Source organism: Leptinotarsa decemlineata, unplaced genomic scaffold (assembly GCF_025532065.1).
Source record: "Leptinotarsa decemlineata unplaced genomic scaffold, Ldec_3_MD MMD2_tig00000008_RagTag_RagTag, whole genome shotgun sequence".
Taxonomy (NCBI): Eukaryota; Metazoa; Arthropoda; class Insecta; order Coleoptera; family Chrysomelidae; genus Leptinotarsa; species Leptinotarsa decemlineata.
The window spans coordinates 3,723,709-3,736,763 of record NW_027412537.1 but is presented as its reverse complement, the minus strand read 5'-3'; the positions used below and the strand labels follow the sequence as shown (position 1 = coordinate 3,736,763).

At 33.9% G+C, this 13,055-nt stretch overlaps 1 protein-coding gene across 2 annotated transcripts in view; it reads right to left on the bottom strand.

Annotated features, from left to right (window-relative positions):
• Window positions 1–276: 276 nt before the first annotated feature.
• Window positions 277–13,055, bottom strand: part of LOC111504535 (uncharacterized) — a 43,542-nt gene continuing 30,763 nt past the window's right edge. The window contains exons 14-17 of one of the 2 annotated variants that reach the window (XM_074170889.1): window positions 7,513–7,708; window positions 5,421–5,671; window positions 4,536–5,080; window positions 277–541 (exon numbers count right to left, since the gene is read on the bottom strand). In XM_074170889.1, coding sequence (XP_074026990.1) covers window positions 418–541; window positions 4,536–5,080; window positions 5,421–5,671; window positions 7,513–7,708 — 1,116 coding nt within the window. In that variant the 3' untranslated portion in view covers window positions 277–417. The remainder of the gene's footprint in view (window positions 542–4,535; window positions 5,081–5,420; window positions 5,672–7,512; window positions 7,709–13,055) is intronic. The other variant, XM_074170890.1, reaches the window with a different exon arrangement.

Genomic DNA, 13,055 nt, shown 5'->3' with positions numbered 1-13,055 from the left:
GAAAACACTAATGGAAAACAAGATATTTTATGATTTTTCAAAATTTCTCTCCTAGCATCCATAAAGAACAACACGTGACAAGGCTCTAGGATTTCTGAAAATGAATACTAGGTAGATCGGACCATTCAGTCCTACACATTTTCCAAAATTTTCACCATAACCCATAAACTGAAGTAACAACTGAAATTGGAAAAAAGGCCAGATAAATTTGAAAATCTGAATTGTGTGGAAAACTGTGGAAAATGAAAGAGGTGTTCAGCACAAATGAAAAACAGATATGTTAAAATATATTTAATGAACACTGACTTGAGAATTATGAGCATTTTCTCCTAATATTATTAAAATTTGCATTCAGTTCAACAATTAACTTAAAACTATTTCAAGAAATTTAATCTTATACAAGCAAAAAGACACAATTCAGACTCTCTTCATTGGAAACAAGGTATTAAATAATGGGTCTTCTATAGTGACGATAGGTAAATCAAACTTCATATTCAGCAGTGAACTGCTAGCATCCGTGGTATCAACTGGTTGGTTCTCCCTGAAAAAGTAATATTTAAACGTAGATTTTGATTTACTGACATATATGCTTTTCAATTTTATTTTTATACAAGTGACACTATCCTGAGAAATATCACAGAATCACATCATAATGGACAACTTTCATTGCAAATTAATGAATTATCCACCCTAGAACCTTTACTTAGCACCATCAAACTTTAATCTTTTTGCAAAACTCAAGGACTTTTTTTATGAAAAACAATTGGAAAATGATGACATTGAAAAAACAATAACTATCTGGTTCGACAGTCAGGTGGCAGAGGTCTATGATGTTGGGATTTAAAAGCTGTAGCCACGACTTGAAACATATTTTTTTTTTCATATGTTAGTATGTTATACAATTTACATAAATAAATATAGTACTCCATTACAAAACAGTTCTTGATTGAAAATTCACCCTCGAATGTTTCATGAAATTATCAAGTGACAATTGTTTCCAATCCCGTCATTCTTTATTTTTATTTTCAAGAAAGATGAAAAAAATTCAAAGTTTGGAAAGTACTTGTGAAAAATTCGTTACTTGATCATTATGTAAACAAAACTTCTCTTCGGCAATGCCGCCAACTTATATAAACATCTAAAATTATATCCAGGAGTCGAACAAGTATCAATGAAAAGAACGATATTGAAAGTATGAATGCATGTCCCTTCAACATAATTTCTAATTGAGTAAAATTTTATAATTGTATATCAGTGAATCAACAATTGATCAATCATTCATTAATTATTCATTAATCATAATAATGATCAATCATTATACCAATGCAAGAATCTACTTAGAATATTTAGATGGTTCACGTCTTATATGGAAGAGTGTTGCATGAGAGTGAGATATGGAGGCGAGGATGAGAATGATGATGAACTAAGGGTTCTTCAGGGTTCAGAGATAGGACCACTAGTGTTCGTTCTATTATTTATACTCCAGTCATTTAAGCTTAAATTAGGTAAGAATCTCGGAATTCGAGATACCCAGCTGTAAGTCTGTAAATACTTGTATATTGACACCCTAAAAGTTGTCTGAAAACCTACATATTGTAGGGTGTACGCAACTATTAAATTTCAAGGTAAAAGGTCACAAAAATCGTTTTTTTGCGCTTTTTTTGTATATATCTCATTTCCTATGGGTTTTTTGCCATTTGTATTTATTGTCAATATTGTAGAATACAAAATTCTCTACAAATTTTGTTGAAAAAAATTTTTCATACGGTGAACCGTTTTTGAGATAGAGGGCGGAGAGCGCGCGGTCACAGGATCACTTTAGGTCAACCTTCAATATGAATTGAGTCTGTATCGAACAGCTCTATTTGATAATGATGGCATGAGAAAAACAACAAAATCGTCATTGTATGACAACATGACCCCAATAGATTTTGTTCTCAATAAAAATAATGTGACGTTCATTATTGATGGCGGATTTCTTCTTCATCATGTTGTATGGAGCAGAGAAGACACTTTTTCTATTATTTTTGATGAATACATGAATAATATTTACAAAGGCATTACAGTTCCAAAATAATTGTTGTATTTGACGGATATTCAGACTACAGTAAAAACGTAAAAGCTATGGAGCAGCAGAGAAGAACTGCTGCACTTTCAAAAACGTATGAAGTCTGTTTCGATGAAACAATGGTTGTACCAGTTACTCAAGAAAAATTCTTATCAAATCGAAATAACAAAGATAGGCTCATTAATATGTTAATTTAAAAATTACAAGCTGCAAATATTACTACTAAAAAAGCCAGAGATGATGCGGATGTTCTTATTGTTGAAACTGCAATTGAAGAATCAAAGTCTGAAAAAACTGCAGTTATAATAGGACAAGATATTGATTTACTTGTCATTTTAATTGGGCGTACACTGTCTTACGAACAAGAAATTTTCTTTAAAAAAATTGGGAAAGGAAATGTAAAAACGGAGATATACTCGGCTAAAAGTTTTGATAATTATCCTCATTCCAAAACACATATTTTATTTCTGCACGCGTTAAGTGGCTGTGACACAACTTCTGCGCTTTTTAAAAAGGGAAAAAAAATAATTTTTAAAAGTTTTTGAGAAACTGACAAATTTGGATGAACTAGCTGCAGCATTTGAGGAAGAAAATTGTTCGGCCCAGAGATAATTAGAGACTGGAACTCAAACCTTATTGGTAGTCTATTATGCTCCGAAATCTGTGAAAAGTCTCGATCATCTTCGTTATATGCATTACGTCAAGTCTGCAAAACTAAATAAACCTGTGCAGCTTTCAAATATTCCACCAACAAGTGCAGCTGCTCATCAACATTTCAAACGTGTATATTATCAAGTTCAAACTTTGTTAGGGCATGATTTGGAACCCCAGGTATGGGGTTGGGCAATGCGAAACGATTTTCTGAAGCCTATCATGACAATTTTACCACCTGCTCCAGAAGATTTGCTAAATACAATTTTCTGCAACTGCAAGAGTGGTTGTGGTTCGCGATGCGGATGCAGGAAAGCGGGCTTGCAATGCTCTTTAGCTTATGGCCAATGTAATGGGCAAGCTTGTCTCAATGCTCTACCATATCAGAGCGACATTAACGAAGATGGAACCCGAAATCATGGAAGAACTTGAGACAAATGTCGTTGAAGACGATAATGAAGACCAGTTTGAAATTTAACAGCAGCCGGAAGACGACGATGAAGAGGAAGAAGATGATTAAAATTATAAATTGTAGTTTTTGTACCTTTATTCCATTTTTTTACTTTTAATAAATATAAATGTATTGAATATTTTTTAATAAAAAGATTAATTCATAATTTATTTGTTTTTTTTTTTCATCATGTAAGAAGTTATTAATTAGGTTAAAACTCAAATATAATATCTATATTTTCATTAACAATTCTGCAATTACATGGGCAGGTAAGTGTTGTTGAATAAATTAATACTGAATAAAAAGTGGATAGGTTAGGAAAAAATTATAAAATATAATATAATAGTTTATAAAAATTGATAAATATTTATAATCATTGATTTATCGATAGTTCATCAACTATATATGGCGCGTTTTCGACCGGAGGCACCGGTTGACCTGAAGTGATCCTGTGACCGCGCGCTCTCCGCCCTTTATTTCGAAAACGGTTCACCGTATGAAAAATTTTTTTGAACAAAATTTGTAGAGAATTTTGTATTCTACAATATTGATAATGAATACAAATGGCAAAAAACCAATTGGAAATGAGATATTTACAAAAAAAGGGCAAGAAACCGATTTTTGTAACGTTTGACCTTGAAATTTAATAGTTGCGTACACCCTACCATATGTAGGTTTTCAGACAACTTTTAGGGTGTCAATATACAAGTATTTACAGACTTACAGCTGGGTATCTCGAATTCTGAGGTGAACTTACTATAATGACTGGACTATTAATGATTTATCTGAGTACATACAGGACTGCTAGTTGCCAAAGTTGATATAGTTAGCCTAATTCTGAATAATTTCAAATCAGTGTCAATCAAATTTTACAAGAATAAAAAACTATACATCTCATTTTATTTGAATGCCCAATGCTTTCTGCTGTCAAACTGAATGCTCTACTATTTTTGAGAAGCTACAAAACAATTATAAGTACCAGTGATTAATCCAACGTTCTTGTTATCAGATGAATATCTTCAAAACAATTAAGAATGAATTGATGAAAAAACACTCTGGGTATTTATAGGACAAAAAGGAGACTGTTGACTGAACATTTGAAAATTTATAGTTTTTGCCAGAAAGAACCTGTCAACCTAAGTGACCAATGGTTCTTCTCGTGACTATTGCACAAGTGATGACGATCAGTTAAGAATGCCTACAACATCACTCAATTTTAAAAATAACCCTTTCATAATGTGATCATCTCCTATTATAAACTGCAATTTCGAATTATGGTGAGATAGAATCAATTATGTAAAACTGGAAAAGGTTTTTTAATTTCGTTGTTTTAAGCATTGAATCATAATTTTAAAAAACAGTTACCTCTCTGTAGCCGCCTCTGAACTCTCTCCTGTAACATTATTTGCACCTTCTGTTCTCGATGAAAATTTGAGCTCTGGATGGGTTTTACAATGTCTTAGGAAAGTAACTTTCGATTTGAAATTCTTGTTGCATTTGGAACAGGAAAGATCTACTTTTTCTCCATGAACATTCTTCTTATGCCTTCTCAGAACATCTTTAGAAGAATACATCTTGTTACATATATCACACTGAACGTTTTTCGGTTTTTCTTGTTTTGTCTCTGTTTCTCCAGTGCTAATGGTGACCGTCTTTTCTTCATCTTGTGGCAATGATATTATCTGAAGATTACTGCTGGTGGGATCTATATCGAGCAAGTTAACCTCATTAAGAATGAAGGAATTATTGAGTTCGTTGTTCTCATTTGTTGCCAGAACAATGTCAGACATTTGTATTTGCGGAAGTAACAGAGAAGGATCTATCGTAATTTGTTCTTCAGGACTTATGGTCAGCATGCCCTCTGGTGCTACATTGAAGTTGATTATTTGTGTTGAACTTTCAAGTTGCTGCTGCAAAATTAAGATGTTTCATTGAAGGAATCACATGTTTGACGCATTACAGTATTTGTTACAATCGTTTTTTGAAAAATATGTAACAGCTCTTAGAATAAATATGTCCAACCCCATTATTTAAATGTTGCTGACAATTTTTCTGAAGAGTTTTCCATAAGAGAAAAGTGTTGATCTTTTCTATTATGAAAAATCTCCTGAGTGGCAAGCTGATAATCTCAAAACATTTGAATCAGTTTGTCGATCCTTCGTGACTGTGTCGAATCAAATTACTATTTATTGAATAATCTCCAAAACCTAAAACCCTTGGGTTATTATATCAATCTGAATTTTTACATACCTCCTGTTTGGTTAAATTCTCGTTCTGAACATGAATATTCTCCTTTGATTGACTTGTCGTAGGTTCGTTAGTACAGGGACAATTTATTACCATTCGTGAAGCGACTGACTCCAAAACATCTGTAATTTTATTTTTTGATTGTGATTTGCCTCTATTCTTCTTTGATAAATGCATTAAAACTTCGTGAGATTTCCTGTTGGCTGATGTTCTGAATTTCATTTTACAGAAAGTACAAGGAAATGGCTTTTGGCCTGAAAAAAAAGCATAACTTAATAAATCGATGATAAATAAATGTAGCTAGGAATACTTTAGTGCTTAGGTCAAGTACCTGATATGTGTTTGGAAACCAATTAACAAGTTATGAATACTCTGAGTTATGAATACTCTGGCCCGTTACTTGATGAAAATTAATAATACCATCCATGATAATAACTATAAAATTCTCACAATGACGTGTTTCCCTAGATGTTACATTCATCAGTTGGAATGTCATAACTGGTGAAGCTATCGTGTCCGACTGATGTGAAGTCAAAAGTATGCAGCAATATACAGCTGCCCATCACTTCAAGACTCACCTCAATACAATTCGAGTTAAACTCGCCAGCTCAAGGAAGCTGTTTTCTGTTTAGAGAACAGAGACGGTTTTTCCAATGAATATCATTTAGGCACAGGGATTTGAATCTAACATGATTAGCAACAAAATTTTCCTACAGTGCACGTGCATATTCATTCAAAACTCTAGCTAGATGGTAATAATTTAATTCTTCAATGAAAAATAACAAAAATAATAATAACTGAAGAATTATCTTGGGAACTGATTCCTGCTGATTACCATATAAGCATAGAGATTTATTTATGTATACGGGTAATCCCCACGAGGAAAAAAATGATACAAATACAATATAACCTTAAAACTAACTTAACCTCAATGTATGTATAAATGTAGTCATATGTCAATGTAAGTACATAAAATTTAAATGATATATATACTTAAAATTATCATCCTAGCTATCTATTGAATTTTGTTGCTACACTGTTTTTTATAAGTATTCGGTATAGTTCAGTGAAATTCCTGTAATGTCACAATTAAGACAGCTAGCTTCTTGCATAAACCTTGACATGGGTGAGAAGTATCCATAGTTAGTATGGTGATCAGCGACAGTAAAAAGATCATTGTTCCGAGCAGGTACTCTGAATGAGACTTCACATAATGGATCATTAAAATTGATGTCACCTGATATAATTTTAAATAAAGTAATGATATCGTTATTTGTTTTACGAAAAGAAAAGGTGTGAAGATTCGCAATATCAAGTATAATGAAGATCATCATTGAAAGATCACTATTTAAAAATCTGGAATAGAATCTTAAGCTCTCTTATATAAGCAAGACCTTTCCATCATTTCTGATTTTTTTCTAATATGTCATATTCTTCAAATGACTAACAAGGTGATTACAATTCTGTTCTCCGTGCTGCACCCGTCGCAGCTTTCTTGGCCTTCTTTGACCCATTTCAGTTTGATAATCAACATTTTTCCTAAAAAACTTTTCTGTCGCAGATGATGATATTGGTCCGAATGGATTGGTTTTCTGTATCCACTAATACATCCAGCTATATTAGTGGATACATCGGGCAATTTGTTAGACACCGGCTGTGGAAACCTATACACCATAAGCAAATAATCTGCTAGAACACTGATCTAGAAGCCTACAGACAATGATTATTTGGCCTATTTGTCAATTCTTGTTTTTTTTTATCGAACTGCAAATGGTAAAATCTCAGAGGGACTTTATAAACTTATTCAAGTATCGACAGCATTTTGCATATTTATGACACCAACCTTGTGCAAAACAACTTTATTGGGTTGGCAAAACTGGTGGTTAATATCAAAAGAACTTTTATGTTTGTATAACAGAGTAACTGTTTCCAAAATGAATAGGCTAGATAACGATAATATGTTCTGCAAGAAGCTCTTTTTGCTGCTCTGATTATGTTCCTAACAGCCGTCTTCTATAGGATGAATGCTGAATGGAAATTTGTTTCATTACATATTTCCCAGAAATCAAATCTCTCTATTTTACAGAATACTCACCAGTATGAACAGACATATGCACCTTAAGGCTAGATTTGGAGGCATAGAATGAATTGCAAATGTTGCAATTGAATTCTTTACTCTTGTTGACGTGGGTTCTTGTGTGTGATAAAAGTGTGGATTTTAAAGAAAAACTTTTATCACAAATGTTGCAATGGAAAGGTTTCTCCCCAGTGTGTACTCGAAGATGCCTACTCTGGAAAAAATAAATATCAACGTGAGGAATTTAGCATCATGATTTTGTATCCCCATTATACTAACTTAGAGATATTTTGAAAAATGTGGAACTTTTATGAATATCTTGACGATTCCTGGTTTATTAGCTAGTTTCATCTTCATTTCACATTTTTTACTAGACCTCCTCGTCAAAAACATCAAATTCAAAGTTCTTCTAATTGATTAAAGAGTTTGGGCTTTCTTTCTGATTAAAAAGTCCCATATATTTTGGAAGCAGTATTTCATCTAATTGTCAAACGAGTAGCTTTTTTTAAAGTTATATGAATATACTTTCCATGATAGATTCATAAAACACCGATGACAAAAATATTTCAACCAAAGTCGGCATTCAGTTAGGGTGCTTCATTACATATGGATGGGTCTTGCCTACATTGCATATATGGGTCTTCCAACAGGGACTTCCGAACTTTTGACAATTGATAACGGCCATCATCTTGAAGCTACCTCTGTCAAACTAGTTGTCATTTATTAAAATTGTTTTATTAAAATGGGTGCTCTGTTCGGACAATGTATTGCGCGCTTTGCCCATTTTATGGTCGCCATAATCGTCCTACCGAAAGGATTATTTGCAATGTGGTGGATAAATCTGAGTCCACTGGTTCAGTGGATTCACCACCACCACGTCGACGAAACGCAACATCTGCCGAAAACATCGCCGATGTCTGTGAGAGTGTGCAGGAGAATCTGAATAGGATGATCTGGACACCAACGACATGTGGTTTCAACTGAACGGATATTCTGCACTAGCGATTTGAGGGTATGGTCATCTTACATGGAGGTGATGTGAACTGGCCACCGAGATAGTGCGATCTGACCCCGTTAGACTTTTTCTTGTGGGGCTTTCCTAAGTTGCAGGTGTATGAGAATAAGCCACAAACCATAATAGCACTCAAAGCCTACATAACCCATGCTATCGCTTAAATTCAGCCTGAATAATGCGCCACAGTCACGGAAAATTGGACATTTGCGCTTCACCCAGAGAAGCTGTGGCGGACATTTGAACATGTTATGTTCCACACATAATGGCATCAATAGGTCTTTTAAACGAATAAAAAACTTCGCTGATATCTCACACACACTTTGAATTTAAAGTTAGGACGTGCTTAATGAAAGACTATACAAGTGCCCAAATATAACACAATCAAGGTATATATTCACACAGGTATAAAGGGACTTTTCTATGAAAAGTTACATCACATTACTGAGATGATCTTTGGTTGACAGTTCGGAGAAACATAAAAATATATAGATCAAAGGTGCATGAACAGATGTTGACGTTTATTTATTATGTCAGTTTCAACATGCAAATTAAGAGAGCTTTGACGTAAATTACATAGCCATAATAATCTGTGAATACATTGGTAAATATAAATCGTTTTGGAGAAAACATAGACTTAGAGTTATTTTTGTATTATATCATTTTTGATATTGTTTTACTTGAAAGACACTACTTTTGCTATGGAAATACTTCGAAGAAATATAATACTCAAACATTGAAACAACCAAGCTGAACAACAACAAAAAGGCAGTGATCTTTCTGGATATGAAAAAAGCATTTGATAGCATCTGGCACAAGGGTCTTTTATTCAAACTGTATCAACTGGGTTGTCCTAACTATCTAGTACATACAATTAAGAATCTGATAATTGACAGGAAACTGAGAGTTAAAATACTGATTCGTTTTTCAGACGAATTTATCCCAACACAGGGAGTTCCACAGGGTTCACCGCTCTCACCATTGTTATATAACTTATACAGCTCTGATATTTATCATCATCAACAAGGGAATATCAACCACTTCAGGCATGAAGCATGTATTCTCCAATATGCAGATGACAGTGCCCTAATTGCGCACGATCAAACGCTAGACAAAGTTATTAACAATTTTGAACATCTTGCAACAATAACAAATAACTGGTTCAATAAATAGAGGCTCCAGCCAAACTCATCTAATTCTCAGTCCATCATATTTAATCATCAGAATTTCGTAACTTCTCCAACAATCAACGTTTTCCAACATATCTTACATGCAAAATCGACAGTTAATTACCCAGGTGTTACACTTGACTCCAGACTAAATTTCAACAGCCACGTCAATAACAAAAAAAAAGAAAGTGATTGCAAGAGCCGCACATTTCACAATTTTGACAAACCCGGGAGCAGGTAAACATATCAACAGCAAGCTGAATACATAAACTGATCTGTTGTCCACTTATTGAATACTAGCACCCACTGTTTCTCAATATCAAACAAAGGGCCTTGAAAACGAAGTATCTGAAACAACGGCTATAAGGAAAATAACAAGATTAAGGCATCCCAATAACCCCAAACACAACCCTCCAAACCCTCTGCTGTGCCAACTGTCTGGTATTATCCCTATCGAAAAAAGACTACCATCACTTACTCAGAAGTTTGCTAGAAATGACGACAATGTAGAAGTCATTAGAAAGTATGCTGTGACAAGAAACCCCCATGCAAGAGTACCACATCGACCCCAACAGAAATATTGTTAGAAAAATTAATACAACTTTATCAATGAAATTGTTTTGTTTGTTCATTTTTATACCCATTTTTTTGATACTGTGAAATAAGCTGTGTTATTTCAAAACAATTTTGTTACACGGGTTGCACCAGTTGAGCAAAATTGTAATTTTGTTCAATAAATTACGATTATTATTATTATTCTATTATTCTAATACTCAATTTCACAAACTATGTTTTCAAAAGACCAAAATTTGTCTCGACACTCAAATTGAAAAAACTGATTTGCAGAAAGTACAAGTTGAATTCCTGAAAGTTAACACCAATAATCATATAAATTTTAAAATTTAGTTGAACTCGAGTTTAGACTCTGATTCGAACAAAAATAAAAAAATTTGATGAGTAAATGATTATTATGATTGATCTCTCCAATAATGGGTCTATGGTAGTTATGTCAAGGTGAATAATGTTTCGAAAAAACAGAAGTTACTGTTAAAAAGTCCTTGGTACACAATAACCTTCAACATATGACAGTGTTGAATTGGGTAAGCTTTTCCTTACCGACCATAGGTTAACTTCTTATACAGTGCATTTCTTCAATGTCCCCCTTTTATTTTTTGAACAAGTCAACTCAAAAAATTAAAATTTGGGATAATGAAATCAATGCATGAATACTTCATTTTGAAGTGAAATTGACAGATGAAACTTTCAAGATGGCGACTGGGCGGCATCTGGAAAAAAAAAATAAATGGAAAGGGGGGTCTTGTGACACATTATTTTGAAGCTCCTGACGAATACTTCACAACCCTAGAATATGAAGTCAATATCTTCACCTACTACAAACCGGCGAATCATTAAGTAATTTCCTGAAAACAAACACATTAATATGGATATTTCTAGAAATATTCCTTTTATCTACCATATGGCAATTCCAACAACCCGATAAGGTTTGTTAAATTATTTTATCCTCTGGGTGCTATGCCATTAGAGTCATCAATAATGAGATAGGATTTGCAGCAGCAAAATCTGCCTACCATGCATTAATTGAATCGCATATAGGTTATGCAATTGCTTTTTGGGGTGCATGCAATAAAAATTTATTACAGATGATCCAAGTTGTACAAAAAAGAGCCATTAGAGCCCTCTTCAAGATTAAGCGTCGCAAATCATGCAAAGAATACTTTAAAAATCACCAAATCCTCACAGTGATCTCTATTTTTATATTGGAAACATCTTGTTTGATTCATAAGCACCGTGATCTATGTAAAGGAGCGTCATCGTCTTACAATACTCGATCTTCCCAAAACTCGACTCTTATGTTGCCTATACCCAAAAGTCGCCTCGTAAAGGACTCTATTATATATAACGGCTTGAAAATATACAACTACCTTCCAGCAAGAATTAGGGAAATCAAGAATTATAATAGATTCAGAGGTAGTGTGAAGGTTTTACTCTTTGATCATCCCTTCTATAGCTTGGATGAATATTTTATAGCCAAATTATCTGAATGAACTCATTATCCATATCTGTCATTGCTGAGGCTCAATTATGTGAATATATATGTATGGATGGGTGTATATATATGTACCATTATTTACTCTAATTTGATCAGATCCTGTGTTTATTTGTGTTTATACATCTGTAAGTGTTATTTTAACAATATTTTAACATACATCCATGTACGACAACTGACTTTGTCAACAAGAATTGTATTCTTTCGACAATAAAGCATATTCTGATTCTGATTCTGTTTATAAAACCGACAAAAAATGTCAGTACGACAATGAACATCATTGTTCAGTTAGAATATTCTCATTTAGTTTTCGGTTTTACTAGTAGAAAAGTTCCACGTCAACAATCTCTAAAATCTCAATTCTGGTCCATTGGTCAATTCTGGGCAATTGGGGAAAAAAATTTGAAGTGATTTTTATTTACGGTGCGACGCGTAACTTCCACGAGACCGAAAGGATTTTCAATGAACGTTTTCTGAATCGTTCTATCTGTAGAGAATATTTGAGGGAACTTGTATCCAAATTCAGAACTACTAGTATTTTACATAATAAAAAGCCCCCAGGTCATCCGTTCATTCCGGAAGAACTGCAAGTGCAAATAATTGGTGAGATGGTAGTAAATCCTGAACAGTCTACTTATTCCGTCGCGAATGTTTGTGAGGTGTCTCCTTCTACTGTGTGGAGACTTTTGAAGAGGAATAGGTATCATCCATACAAAATTAAAATTGTACACCAATTAACTGAAGATGATCCTGATCGAAGAACAGAATTCTGCGAAATCATGACGGAAACTATTGCAAGGCATCCTACCTATCTCCACAATATTTGTTTTAGTGAGAATGTACATTTTTTAAACGGCAATGTTCACAGACAAAATTGCCGTTATTGGAGTGACACCAACCCTCGCGTTATCCGGGAAACAGATAGTCAATATCCAGAAAAAATTAACGTTTGGGCAGGAATATTGGGAAACCATATTGTAGGACCTTTATTTATTGATCAAAATTTAACAGGGAAACTGTATTTGAATATGCTGGAAACTACTGTTGACCCTCTCATCACTGAAATCGTCGAAGCGAATCCTAATGAATTCGATATGGATATTGTATTCCAACAAGATGGGACACCATCACATTACTCCAGACAAGTAAGAAACTATTTGGATACTACTTTTCCCGGTCGTTGGATTGGCCGTCAAGGTCCTACAGAATGGCCAGCCCGCTCGTCAGATTTGACACCTTTGGATAGGCTGTTCATATGTCAAGAAGTTCAAGGCAACCATTTCGAGCATCTTCTGAACTGACCTCAAGCTCA